The following is a 15,054-nucleotide window of genomic DNA, read 5'->3' on the forward strand; positions in this document are numbered from 1 at the left end:
ACCCAGGGATTTTCCCATAAAAACTAGTTAAAACTGAAAACAAAGGGTCTTAAATATAGTGCAACAGTCCAGAGGGTATGAGGGTATGGCACACAGAAGGTCATGGAGAAACTGCGAAAGGAAGGGGCTGTGGTAAGCATGGCGAGTGTTGGACTCACAATAGGAAACACAGGAAGTGAACAGGCCACATATCCTTGAGCAGCATGCTGGGAGGTTCTATTCCTTGCATTTGTGTGCCTTTCTATCTGGCATTTATTATGCAGGATCAGGCCTGTAGTTATTTTATTTATTAATCCCATAGTTATCTACAATTATAAAATATGTAAGTATTTTGATATGCAGTTAACATAACGCTCAGTTTTTTGCATGCTAGAAAAAACAAATTCCAGAAGTCAGTGAGACAAAGGCAACCGCTATTCAACAGTGATAAAAGATAAGTAGTCATAAAATAGTAGTCACAGTTGATTTATTTCACAATATGCGATAGTAATGAAATAGGCTGCTGTATATTTACTAAACAAAGCACAATTATAACAGGAAACAACACACTGGTTATTGTTTAGGTCGATGATGCATTATGGGACATTGTTATTCTGAAATAACAATATCTAGTGTGGTTATGGTGGGTCCTTTTCATACCACCTCCCAAAAAGCGTCACTGTTAAAACTGGTTTAGATGTACCACTCTGACTGATCAAACGTCCATCACTTAAAACCTAGTTGAAGAAGAGGATAATAAAATTATACCATTAACAAAGCAGTAATATTACATGGCACACAAGTGACATGCATTTATAAGGTAAATGTTCAATAGTTTGAGGAAACAGTTTAAGTAAAGTCTTGGAATCATAACATACAAAGCCAAATTGCTTTCTGAGGCCAATGGCTAAACCGAAAGAGCACCCAATACATGTTTCCCCCACACACAATTAAAAACTTTGTCGTAGCTTTGTTTTGACTTTGTTGCAATATTTTGTTACTTTCCCCTATGAGCCTCTGAGAAGCTAGTTTGAAGCAGCTCAAAGACATTCTCCTACCTGAAATTCGCCAGGCGCCAGCTGAACCCCACTGAACAAGACTTCTGGGAAGACGTAACTAGTGCCAAATGTACCGCTGAGAGAGAATGCTTCAAACCTGGTGTGAGCAGTAGCCACTGGCTGCCCGCAGGTTTGCAAGTCTGTGCTTTTACACTTCAGTAGTGTGCATATCTATGGGAAAGAGAAAAGGAACACGCATTTAGGAGAACCATTTTACTAACAGTAAAATTTGACTTTATTTTCCTCAAGACCAGATGGTACCAACTCAGCTCAATTCTTATGCCAATGATGCACTAAGTTAGTGCATCAGGAACAACTTTTTGGATCAAAAAGTTTCCTGCTCTCCAGCTCCTCTCCCCAGCATGTCTCTCCACACTGCTCTCTGCTCCCTCACGTAGTGCATACAAAGGCAGTGGTTTCTCTCTACCAGCTGGGTTTGGCCTAGTAGCCTTTCCAGATCCACCCACCCACTGGAAACCTCTGCTCCTGCTTGACACTTTGTCCCCATTCCTTTGTCCTATTCCACCCTAGACTGTTCCAGTTTTCTAGACCTTAGGCACTGACTCCATGGGTGCTCTGGGGCTGGCGCACCCACGGAAAAAAATAGTGGGTGCTCAGTATCCACCAGCCACAACTGTTTGATGGCTGGAAGATGGGCTTGGGGCAGGGTGGAGAGCAGTGGGCAGGAAAAGGTCCAGGGAGGGGGCTGAGCAGAGATGGGAACAGGCAGAGTAAGGGCGGGACCTAAGGGGAGGGGGCAGAGCAAGGGCAGGGCCTTGGGAGAGGGGGGCAAAGCAGGGGCAGGAAGAGGCAGAGTGAGGACAGGGCCTTGGAGGAAGGGGAAGAGTGGGGACTGGACCTCGGGGAAGAGTGAGGGTGGAGCACCCGCAGGGAAAACTAAAAGTCAGCACCTTTGGCCTGGACCCTTTTTTATGCTCTCCCTAAGAGCCACCTCAAGAGTTTCCACTTGTTCTTCCCACTCCTCCATCAAAAAGTTGACTTTTTACCAATAAAACTAAGACAAGTTATTTGATGGAGAGCTCAGGCAATCTTATATACATTATTAGCAACAAAATCACTTAGTGGCCTGGCTGGTGGTATATCAGAAGTTAATTTGGATGTCTCCATCCAATCCTTGGTGGATAGGTGTCTACATAATAAAGCCAGCACCACAACTGACACCCTTGTGCTGGCCATCTCAGCAGAGATGCCAAGGTTGGAATGGGTACAGAGACTGACTTAGCCTTTTATTCCCAGAGACAATCCCTCCAGGTTGGGGTTCATGTGTATCAGAGGGGAACGTGAGGCAGCATAAACTGCTGTAGCTTGTTTTATGGAGAAAAAAGACTTGGTCCACAGCACTGGACATTCAGCAAGAACTAAAATAATTTTATCATGGGGACCGAACAAGAACTTTGATTCCATCAAAGTGACTTTTTTAAAATGTATCAAAGGAGATATAGGTTGGCTAAAACATCAAGACACATAATGGGAATATAATCTGTGACAACTGGTAAGGAAAGTGGTTGGTGATAGGTAGACTAAAGTAAATCTAAAACGAACCTGTCAGTAATGAGCCAATGCAATAGATTTGCTCAGAAAACCAAAGGACAGTCCATATTATGTAATGTGACTAAACCAATTAATATTTCCAGCAAGATGGCATTTAATGGTAAATCACAGTCTTTCCCAAATGTCTGGTTAACAGAGCAAAACCTTGGCCATTTCCAATAAAACTTTGATACTTTATATATGCTTCATTGACATGACATGGCAAATAAGAAAAAAATCAATCTTTGTGAATTCAGCTGAGTAAAACGTCTTGTACAATTGAATGCAATTAACTGATATTTTAAAAATAATCATCAGATAAAGATCAACTCTGATGAAAGAGACAGAAAAAGATTGTTGCATTCCAATTTTCAAAGTCTCTAGCAGCATCTTAAAGACATCTTTCTGCTACTTACCATCCTGAAGTCTGTCTCTAAAACAGCATAGTGGACAATGCAAATGGTGAAGTGAATGGGAGTGGGGGAGGAAGAGAGGGAAAGGGGTGGAGAATATAAAGATCCATTATATTGTGGAATAATTTATTACCATATAAGATCAAGTCCCTCTTTTCACATGAACTCTGAGTTTGTACCCAGGGCCATTCCAAGACTTGCTACTTTTGGCATGAAGGGCAAGCAGACTCATTAGAAATTACAGGATCAACTCATCACTAGCAACCAAAGGGCCATGCAGGGGAACATGAGAAAACACCATTGTCCCTTTTTTCTCCCAGGATCCAAAAGCATCTCCCATGCAAAGAAGTCTCATAAACATATATATGAAGTATTCCACATGTCCCCAAAAATAAGCTTTACCTGCAAATAGTATTCTCCTTCAACAACATGAAGGCCATCAAAAGCACCCAGCACATAAACTTCATCTTCTTGCTTCTCTGCCATCCTGTAGCTCAAATGACAGCAAAGGTCTTTCTGGCAAACTGTATGATTTCCTTCAGGCTTAGTGAGTTCAGTGAAGGTGAACTCATCAAAGAAAATGACTCCACTGAAATTATGGTCATCTGGTGAGAATCGTTTGACACTTGTGGCATACGCGCTCCAGTTAACAGCAGAAGGGTAGGTGGGAGAAAGACGAGGTAGTGAACTCAGTTCCGCAACCAGGAGGTGACCGTCCTCTGTTTCCATATTGTAATGAAATGCCCTGGGTCCATCAGGTGCATAGATACCACTCCCTGTGAGTGACAGGCAGAATTTTCAGTCCAAAAGAATCAGACATTTGAATGATATTGTCCTTTTCATTTTTCCCAATGCTGTTTTATTCTATGATGGTGTTTAGAACATTACCAAAAATTAACCTCCCAAATTAAACCTTTAAGAACTCAAGTCTTTTCTTACAATTCCTAGAGAAAGGACGGGGTGCATTAGGGTGACCAGATAGCAAGTGTGAAAAACTGGGACAGGGTGGGGGTTAATAGGTGCCTATACAAGACAAAACCCCAAATATTGGGACTGTCCCTATAAAACTGGGACATCTGGTCATCCTACGGTGCATGGCTTTCTTACTGAGACAATGGGCCAGATTTGCCACTGTGGCTGAGATCTCCTCAACACAACAGAAGGGGGATGGGCATAGTAGCATGAAGTGCTGTCAGGAGCCCAATTCTGGCTCCCTGATTCTCTGCTCAGCTTGACCCCCCTGCAGAACACAGCAGCTTGAGGGCTGCTCTGACCTATGCTAGCTGACAACAAACCCAAAAGGGCCAACCACCAGCCGAGAACAGCCAGAGCCCAACACACTCACCCTACAGCCCTATCTCAGGGCTGGGAGGGGGGTGGCATAGGAGCTGGCTATGCTGGCTTTATCCCAGTTGAGAACTCCACATTAGGGGAATCTGGCTGACCAGATAAAGCCAAATCCGGGCGAGAAACTGGACCATTTATTAGAGTATTGGATTCCATGCCACACCTATATACTTTCCTGAAGCTCTTCACCTCTACCAATCAGAATGGATCATGAGGGACAAAATATCAGATGTTCTCAGCATGACACTCCAGTCAGCACTGTGTAAGAGTTTCTATGCAAGGGATGAATCCTATGACAAGCATCCCATATTCATAGAATTTAAGACCAGAAGGCACTATTATTATCATCACCATCTAGTCTGAGGTCCTTCAAAGCATAGGCCTTAGGACTTCCATTCTTTAATTCCTGCTTCAAATCCATCAGCTGGGGATAAAGAAGAGCATACCTTTTTGAAATCATCCAATCTCGATTTAAAGATTTCCAGTGATGGAGAATCCATCAGAATCCTTGGTAAATTGTTCCAATGGTTAATCACCCTCACGGTTAAAAAATTGTCCTTATTTCTAGCCTAAATTTGTCAAGCTTCAACTTCCACCCTTTGGATCTGGTTACCTTTATCTGCTAGATTGATAAGCCCTCCTATCACAGATGACGGCGAGACTGGGAGACATCTCTTCTATTTCAGACAATGTGAATATGATCAGTGACCCAACCCTGAAATTGTGTAAGCATGAGATCTAATAGGTTTCAAAATATAAATGTTGTCCTTGGCTAAAAGGTCATATTCCATCTGCTTAGTTCTCAGAAACACAAAGTCACATTCTTTTAAAAGAAGTGGGTGAAGAACAGTGCTCCTGTGACAGCCCTGACAACTTGGTTCAAAGGGTCTGAACACTGCTGAATGGTGCTACAAACTAGTCTTGCATTTGGTTAGTATAAATGGAATCTTACATGCTGGTTTTCATTTATTACCCAGTGTTATGACTGTATTTTATAGTAATCCAGAATGAGTCTTGTTCTTTAGCTGTTGAAAACTTTGTATGAACTAGTTGAACTAGAGCATTTGAAGGTGACATGTATTGAGAAAGGAGATAGAAGGAGATAGAAGAGGACTGTTTATCAGCAAAAAGCTAGATTTAACAGCTCAGGGAAGCCAAGCAGAGGAGTTGCAAGATTTTGTTCATACATAGCAAGTCAGTAAAAAGAACTAAGGAAGTTCCTGAGAAGCTAGGAAGAGGAGAAGAAAAAAAAACAAAAATACAGTGAGTTTTGCTGTGCCCTCATTTGGCATCAGGAATATTGAGGCTAGGAATGAGGCTACCACAGGGGTTTTTGGCTTCAGAGGAAATACATTGTGCAGCATCAAACAATCCCAGAGAAGAGATAGAGACTAAAGATCCAGAATTACAAAGATAATTTACCTTACCCCAAACAGCAAATTACCTGTCATAGCCAGGCTGGTGTTGTGTGTATCAGCCGCAAGGAAATTGACACCCATCCCCATAGCCCAGGCGGAGTGAAATTCAATAGCAGTCAAATGTGGTAGGACATTCATCCAAGCAGTGGGAAACAGCACAGTATCCACATGTAATTTGCTCACCAGAGTCACAGCTGGGTCATGAAAAAGTATGTCAAAGCAAGTGAAAATGCCGAACTTTCCAAAAGATGTGTTGAAAGTGACAATCTCTGGCTCCTTGGGGGAATCAAACTGAGTTTCTGACATAAAGAGATTATACTGACAAAACAAACGATAGGGAAAAAACTGTTAAAAGGCACCTAATGCAATAGCCTTGAAACGTTTTATAAAACTGCTAAAGGTGACCTGCATTATTGAAAAAAAATTTCTAAAAGCCTTCATATTGAACATGTAAAGGTACATCTACACTGCAATAAAAAACCCATGGCACCAAGTCTCAGAGGCTGGGTCAGCTGGCTCGAGCTCACGGAGTTTGGGCTGTGGGAGAAAAATGGCAGCATAGACATTTGGGCTTGGGCTGGAGCCTGGGCCTGAAACCCCACAAGGGGGCGGATCTCAGAGCCTGATCTGAACGTCTGCAATTTTTGGCCTCACAGCCTGAGTCCAAGTCATCTGATTTGGTCCAACCCTGTGGCCATGATGCAGATCTTTTATTGCAGTGTAAACATACCCTAAGTTTCCAAGTCCACCCGAATAACTGGTTGAGTGAAGCCTGATCTAACATTCTACTCAATGGTATTTCTCTGTTTGTTATGCAATAACTTTTGAACACCACACTAGAGCAACTCCAAAATTTCAGGGGATGTTCTAGGCACCAGTGGTCAGAACCCTATTGATTTTGGTGAAAATCAGGAAAACTAGAAGGGGATAAAGGGAGATATATGGTTAGCAAAGCTGGCAGCTTTAACCAAGGTTTCAGAGTAGCAGCCGTGTTAGTCTGTATCCACAAAAAGAACAGGAGTACTTGTGGCACCTTAGAGACTAACAAATTTATTCGAGCATAAGCTTTCGTGGGCTACAGCCAGTGGTGAGCTGCAGCCGGTTCGCGAGAACCGGTTGTTAAATTTAGAAGCCCGTTTAGAACCGGTTGTTCCTGGAGGGACAACTAGTTCCAAAAGGGCTTTTAAATTTAACAAAAGTTCTAGCAGCTCCCTACCCTTCCCCCGGCCCCAGCTCACCTCACTCCGCCTCTGCCTCCTCTTCTGAAGCTCCTCTGGCTTCTCCTCCCCCTTCCCAGCTTCCCGCGAATCAGCTGTTCGCGCAGGAAGCCTGGGAGGGCTGAGAAGAAAGCAGAGGCTTCCTGCAGGTGAGCTTGAGCTGGGACCGGGGCTGGGGCGCCAGCGGGAGGAGGGCTCCAGGCGCCGCGCCGCCCAGCGAGGTCGCGGCCGGACCCTGGGGCGGGGCGGCACGGCTCCTGCCTGGCCCCCGGGTCCAGCTGCGACCTCGCTGGGCAGTGCGGCGCGGCTCCTGCCCGGCCCCCGGGTCCTGCCGTGAACTTGGCCGGGCGGCACGGCTCCTGCCTTGCCCCCGGGTCCGGCGCGAACTTGGCCGGGCGGCACGGCTCCTGCCTTGCCCCCGGGTCCGGCGCGGCTCCTGCCTGGCTCCCGGGTCCAACCTCGGCCGGCCCCTGGGTCCGGCCCCGACATCGGCCGGGTGGCTCCGGTCCCAGCCCCAGCCCAGCTGGGCCCCCACCTCCAGGCAGCACGGTAAGGGAGCAGGGAGGGTGTGTTGGATAGAGGGCAGGGGAGTTGGGGGGGTGGATTAGTGTCAGAGCGGTCAGAGGGCAGAGAACAGGGGGATTGAACGGGGGCAAGGGTCCCGGGGGGGGCAGTCAGAAAGAAGCAGGGGTTGGATGGGGCGGTGGGGTAGGGATTCTAGGGACAGTCAGGGGACAGAGAGAAGGGGTGGTTGGATGGGGGTAGGGGTCCCAGGGTGCCATCAGGAATGAGAGAAGGGGTTGGATGGGGTGGCAAGGGGCAGTCAGGGGACAGGGAAGGGGGGTGGATAGGGCACGGGTCCCGGGGGGGGGCTGTCAAGGAACATGGGGGGGTTGGATGAGGCAGGAGTCCCCGGGGAGAGGCATGACCCCCTCATGGGGTGAGGAGGAGGGAACCGGTTGTTAGTATTTTGGCAGCTCATCACTGGCTACAGCTTATGCTCAAATAAATTTGTTAGTCTTCTAAGGTGCCACAAGTACTCCAGCTTTAACCAAGTTTGCAATTGTTTGTAGATCAAAGAACTGGTTGATGACAGCCATTAACACCTTCCAGCCTAGCACCTTCCTGCCCCCATCCCATTTCAACTAATCCTCCCAATGCAGTTTAAAAATGAAGTGAGGTTTTTTTACCCATGAAAGTTTATGCCCAAATAAATTTGTTAGTCTTTAAGGTGCCAACAGATTCCTTTTGTTTTTGTAGATACAGACTAACACGGCTACCCCTTGATATTTAAAAATGTTGACACCTTGAGAGATTTCTCTCCCAGACTGACAGAAAAGAACAGTGTCATGTTATTTCTTACCTTATGATAGCGTGCCACTAATTTCCCTTCTGAGTCAAAGACAACATTAGTATTGTATTGGTAGTGTCCATTGCTGGGGCACTTGGGATCACTGGAATTACATGGCTTCTTGTCTCCAATATTGGCAACCACATAGATAGAGTTGTTTCTTGCCATGCAGCTGAGCCTTTCCTGCACTGCCGCAGGAGCAAATCTAGTTCATTTTTGGCAAAAGGAAGATACACAAAACAAAAAATAGACCAGGATCAAACTAAATTCAAAGCTGAAAAAATGAGAAAATAGGCTTCAAAGTTATTTCAATGGAACACTGGCATTTAGAGCAGCAGCTGTTATAGAGCAGCTGAGTACTAGGAGGCCTTCTGACAGATATTGCTTATTTTTTAACCCTGCAATTGGAGCTGTGCAGGCTTGCTATCAGAATTCATGGACAGCTCCTTGACCTCAGTGGACTTCTGCATGGGTGGAAGGGTCTGTCCTCAGCGATCCTATAGCAGGATGGAGGCCTTAGAATGTCAGCTGCATGGAACAGGGTGTGCATCTCCCTAGCTATTTGTACAGCACCTACCATGATTGCCTGAAACTGGACGGGGGCTATTACCGTAGAGCTGAATGTAGCATGGATTTTTCAGGTCAATTTGAAACAAAATCAATTTTTTCCTAAATTTGTCATCAAACTGAAAAAACTAAAACCGGTTTTCAAATATTTATGTTTTTGATTCATCTTGAGTGGACTCAAAATTAACTTTTAGTTTTATATTTCGATTCAGACTTGTTGGGGTGTTTTCATTGTGTACGCATGTGTGTGTGCTTTAAATTGGCCAAATTTTAATTTATTTTGAAATGAAAAGTAGGAATGAAACATTTTGACTTTATCAAAACAATTGTTGTTTTTCTTAGCTGTAACTATTTATCGAGTTTGTAAATAGTTTCAGAGTACCAAAAAATGCATTTTTCAACTAAATCTACTTGCTGAAAAAATTTCTCTCAACTTTGTATTACAGTATAATTATTTAACACTAAGAAATGCATTTTGAATCCCTCTCCTTGACGTGCTTTTTGTTTAATGGGAAAGAATGGAGGAGTAGGGCCTGCTTTCTTTATTCTTCATGGCTCCCCCAGACTTTACAATAATCTTCAAAACATCAGCAGCAACCTTTACCTGTCACTATAAATATAATGCATTATAAAAAACAATTAAAACTATAGCCAAGATGATGGCTCATGGGGCAGAGTTCAAGTGCTATTCTGTGTCAACAGCGCCAGTAGGAGAGAGCTGTAGTAGTAGCAGCATGGAGAGGTTGATCCTCAGCACAGATGCCCTAGAACTGTGCAAATGCTCTGAGAATTCCTCATGAATCTTGGGACACATGCAGGATTGAAATATCATGCCCCTTACCCCTTCAGCAGGCTAACAACAGACTTGAGAGGTCAATATCTGGGAACACTGTGATCTATTACTTGGTGTCATTCCAGAGCCTAGGGGATGGTAGAATCCCATATAACCTTCATCTTAAAAGTCTCGTCTTTCAAGCAATGAGGACAGAAATGCATGTAAAATTATACACAAAGGCTATCTGGCTCTACAAGGAGCCTGTATTTTACAAATTGTATTTAAGTGAGATCCTAGGTAAACTAATACAAACGTTAATCCTTTCACAAATATTCTAATCCATTTAGAGGCATGGCTTACATACCAAAAGGCATACTGTCTGCTCCTACAAACAAAAAAGTTAGTTAAAAACCAGTTAAAGATGGTTAAGACCAATACCCAGCCATGCAAAACCTTGAAAGCAAGGAAAGCTCCAGTTAAGTTGTATTTAATACACTGTACCCCCCACCACACATACAGCACATTTACTGGGACCGTCAATCAGCTGCCAGGGGTACAATCATACCCGAACCCTGGCAACATACGTGGGTGGCTAGTGTGAGCCACTGTCCATGCCACTGCGGCCACTCTGCTACTTTTAGATCATGAGCTCAAGCTGAGCTAACACATGTCTGTCTTCCTGCACTGGGAAGCATGGTATCAGCTTCTGTGCTGACATAGCCTAAGAAACTCCACCCCATATGCATGAGTCTCATACACCTCCAATATGCTCAGTAACCCATCCCCCCACACACCCCATTCCTCACAATTGAATATAATGCAAACTTTTAACTCTGACTTCAGTAACATAGACTTCGGCAAGCTGATGTGTGTTACTTTTCCATGGAGAAGTTATTGTTACTGTTATTTTGACCCTGTTACTTCCCCTCCTCTACTAGTGCCCCCTTCTGCACGATAAGTACACATCTTTTACGCATACCTCTAAAGCGCTTCATGGCTTCCCCCCACCCGCAAAGCTCCATATTTGCACTTGTATCTTATGTTACACCTTTGCCTTCTCTGTTCCACCAACAATGCTAGCTCTGATAACCCATGTTATCTGCTTCTCCTACGAGCATTTTGCCATGCTGCCTCTTATGCCTAGTACCTTGGCTGAACTAGTTTGTAACGCCACTACTCTGTCTTCCTTGAAATCCCTCTTCAAGACCCTCTTCTACCACAGTAAATTGCCAAGAATACCTTTATAAACAAACAAACCCTGAAAACTGTACCTGCAGTTTGCCTATGCAGCTCTGTGTTCCCATCACAGTTATCCTTCCCTCCTCCATTCCCTCAGCCTGTTACGCACTTGTGCCTTGTCTTAACTTAGGGTGAAAAACCTGTTTGGGGCAGGGAGAAGCTCTTACTGGGGGGCCCTGATCTGATTGGTGCCTCTAGGTGCTATAAGTAATAATAAAGCTATCAACTCAACTTCCTGCAGCACATTGATGTTCTTTAGACATCTCCCATCCAGCTACTCCCCACGCCGCATCTCCATCACATGGTAATCTCTGATAAACTCACATATAAATTGTGTTCAGAAAAATATACAGAAAGGAGATTAGAATGGGAATTGGCAAATTCTAGCAGCAGAATCTTCTCCAAACATACTAATGATGTTACCTCATAACCTTTCACCCAGAGTTGTGCATTGCTGCTCAACTATGGAGTTCATCTTGATAACTACCTGCATAGGCGCTGACTCTGTGGGTGCTTCATGGCTGGAGCACCCACGGAAAAAAAATAGTGGGTGCAGCCTCCCACGATCAGCTCCTCCCCCAGCAGCTCCTGCCAGCCGGTGGGCCCCACCAATCAGCTGCTTCCCCCTCCCTGCCAGTGCCAGTGATTAGCCGTTCAGCAGCATGGAGGAGACACTGAGGGAGGGAGAGGACAAGGGCAGGGTGCACTCAGGGGAGGGGCAGAACAGGGGAAGAATTGGTGGGGTGGTGGTGGAGCAGGGTAGGAAGAGGCAGAGTGGGGGGCTAGGGGAAGGGGTTGAGTGGGGATGGGGCCTGGGGCGGAGCAGGGGTCAAGCGCCTCCGGCAACTCAGAAAGATGGTGCCTCTGACTGCCTGGTTGATAAAGTGCTTATCATTAGCTGAATTGCCTGTTCAGTTAGTCAGGACATTGTAGACATTAGGTTATTTAACTGTTGTGTACAATAATCTTGGAGGCAATTTCAAAAGACCTCTCAGGTCTTTTGCATTTCTCATTAATCCACTTCTCTTCAGACCATTAACACAGTATTTGAAAGCAATTTGGAAGACACTGCATAAGGGATACCTTTCAGGGTCAGTGCATGGAATCCAGTTTACTTGTGGATCTGGGATGTCTTCAAGATAGGGGAAAATGGCGTCTCTTTTGAAGACCCAGCCATAAATGCCATCTTCAGGAGTCACAATGATGTGTGCACCCTGAAACAACAGCTAAATTAAGCACTTGCCCCCAGGAACAAAACAAATAACCAAGAAAATCAAGAGTCAATACCTGTTGGGCTGCTGCTTTGATGGCCCCTTCCAAAACATCCATATTTTTGTTCATTAGTGTCAAAGCATCTTCAGATGAAACAGGTCTCTCAGTGACATTTGGCAATATAACAGAGTGCTCATACACTGCTGCAATGTAGCTGTCCAAGGCAAAGGCCTGAAGGATTGAGAGTATAAAAACCGTAGCATATATGTGAGGCTGGAACATGATCATTGCTGAAGCTCAGTGGTAAATGGAAAACAGAGCAAGTTTCTGAAGGAGAAAGGAGAAAGGTAGACAGGTGGCAAAGTCCAGCTTTCTTCTGAGTTTACTTTGGCAACAATTCTCTGTGAAATTATCTGGGAAAACACAGCATTATGCAATAAGATTACCACAGCTAAAAAAAACATATTACAACAACAAACCATCTACACAGTTAAACAGGGAAGTGATATTCACTGAATCACTGACATGAGAATAACTGTGTCAAAGGAACACACTAAATGACATCTGTCTAGAAATAGTGGCCCAAATTTTGCTTTGCTATAACTTGCAATTCCATTGACTTCAATAGACTTGTGCAGAGTAGAATTTGTGCCAGGTTTGTACTTTGTGTCCAGTCCAATTCTCATTAAGGCTGATACAAGATAAACATGTGCAATTCACACAGGTAGTAGTTTGAATTGTATATTGTCTTATCTTTTGTACCAGCGGCTCTCAGAATAATCATTAACACACCGTTTTGTAAAGTGACAAGGAAGGCCACAGAATGCATCTCAGAACTGATCCAAGAACACAGAGCTGTCAGGAGCCCAAATTGACCTAGAGTAGGCCAGCATTGGAACAATAATGTATGCTGCTCTTTTAAACATAGCTGGGGAACTTAAATACATCTTGAACCAAATCCAGCTCACCTTGCTCACGTGAGTAGTCCCAGTCTCAGTGAGCAAAATGAAGACAGTTTGTCCTCTTTAGTTTTGTTTACACTAGGGCAGCTAAACCTACAGGGAATGACTGCAGAGACCAAAGTTCAGCCTCTACTTTGGCTAGAACGGGTCAAGAAATTTTCTGACAAATAGTTTTCCTTTGGAAAATGCTGTTTCAACAAAATCCCACTGGAATGTGTTGATTCCACTGAAACTAGCAACAAAATCAGTCAGGCAAACTGACTGACTAGTTTGCCCTGCCTGGTTTCTTGCCAGCTGGCACTGGCCAGGCTTCTAGCAGTCTGCTCAATTCCCAGGATCCCCCTTTAATGGGTTCTCTGGGTGGCCAGCTCCCTGGCTGGTTTTCTCCCTTCCCAGGAAAAAAAAAAAAAAGCTGTTCTGTGCAAAAATGTTCGTTTCCAACTTCTTGTTCCAATTCAAAATGAATTTTTTTTAGCAATGTGAACTTTCCCATGAAATTAAATAGCCAGTTCCTGCTCATCTCCAGTATTGGAAGGAAGGGTTCTGGACTGCAGGAGACAGAACAGACTGTGACTGGCTGAAGCTTAGAGCAGGCTCTCATTGCTGTGTCATGCCATGTTTAATTTTAAATCATTTTTGTTATTAAATATAAGCTCTCTGTACCTTATTAAGAATACTACAAAACCAGTGTCGAACATTATTTTAAAGCAGTGTCGAACACAGTTTGTCTTTGACTGTGCTTGCAGTTAAAATGTTCAGCACTAATTTAGATTCCCAAGAGGTCTAGGGAAGGATGTCAGCTGTTGGCTGCAGATATGATCCTTTAAAAAGGAAGCAAAAAGGAAGCAACTGATATTTCCTGATGTTTTTGGTAAGGTAACTTGGAAGCCTTCCTGAAATTAGCTCATTTTTTTTCCATTGGCCTGGAAAACTAAAAACCCCAGCTGTAGCTCCTCACACTTGGCCAGGTGAGGGGGTGGCCTTGTGGTCACAGCAGGTGCAGGAAACCAAGCATCGGGACTAAGGGTGGAGCCAGAGTCAGCAGTCAGAAACTAGAGCTGAAGGGCAAACTGGAGGTGGGGAACTGAAACAAACAGGTAACACAGGAGCAGTCACAGTGTTGGGCATGAGCACTGAGCAGGCCGCGAGGAGCTGCTGCTGCTGGATTAAGAGCCAGCCTGTTGGCCTCTCCAGCCAATCAGGCAGTCTGCTGCAGGCCGGCTGTGCTGATTAGGCTGCCTGGAGACTGGCTCTGTTGTAGTGCCTGAATCCAGACACACATTCATATGTGGCCAAAGAGGAGTCTAACAAAAATAGACAGAATAAAAGGGTAAATTGACAAATATTTATAGAAACGATCATACTTTTCAAACTACTTGCTTATGCATACTGTCATGTTCTGGGGTGCAGTTCAGAGCAGTCAGAAGTTGTGTCACCACCTGCCCTGCAGCTCTGGGTGCCTCACAATGCTTTGCTGTTGTAGCTCCCAACCAGCTTTTGAGCATGCAGGTCACATTCTGAGTTTCTGTCTGTGTGCTAGAGAGCTCTGGTTCAGTGGCTCTGAACCCATCATCCTGTCTTTAGTCCCACTGCCCCACTCTGGCTTCTACCAGTCTTGGTTACTACTTGCAGGGTGACCCCAATACATTCCCAATCCTGGACTTCCCCCAAATTGCATGTTCTGCAATGTCCAACCCTTTCCTGGACAGTTCAGAGAAATAATATAGCTAGTTTGTATTTCTAAAGACACAGGTATTGGGGGTAGCCATGTTAGTCTGTATCCAAAAAAAAAAAAAAAAGTCTGGTGGCATCTTGAAGACTAACAGATATATTTGGGTATAAGCTTTAGTGGGTAAAAAAAACCAAAAAACCTCACTTCAGATGCAGGGAGCCATAACCCTCCCACTTTTTGAAAGTGGATGGGCTTGGCCCAGTTCACTTTTCACCAAGGCAGACCCTGCTCCC

The 15,054-nt window shown here is 44.6% G+C and overlaps 1 protein-coding gene across 1 annotated transcript; it reads right to left on the reverse strand.

The window, feature by feature from the left end:
* Positions 1–449: 449 nt before the first annotated feature.
* Positions 450–12,455, reverse strand: LOC123366716 (pantetheinase-like). The gene is made up of 7 exons (XM_045010370.1): positions 12,203–12,455; positions 11,999–12,129; positions 8,347–8,539; positions 5,793–6,084; positions 3,404–3,777; positions 1,038–1,208; positions 450–716 (listed from the first exon to the last, which is right to left on the reverse strand). The coding sequence occupies exons 1-7, from the start codon at positions 12,413–12,415 to the stop codon at positions 618–620; spliced, it is 1,473 nt and encodes a 490-aa protein (XP_044866305.1). The 5' UTR covers positions 12,416–12,455; the 3' UTR covers positions 450–617.
* Between the last annotated feature and the right edge of the window lie 2,599 nt (positions 12,456–15,054).

Source organism: Mauremys mutica, chromosome 3 (genome assembly GCF_020497125.1).
Source record: "Mauremys mutica isolate MM-2020 ecotype Southern chromosome 3, ASM2049712v1, whole genome shotgun sequence".
NCBI lineage: Eukaryota > Metazoa > Chordata > Testudines > Geoemydidae > Mauremys > Mauremys mutica.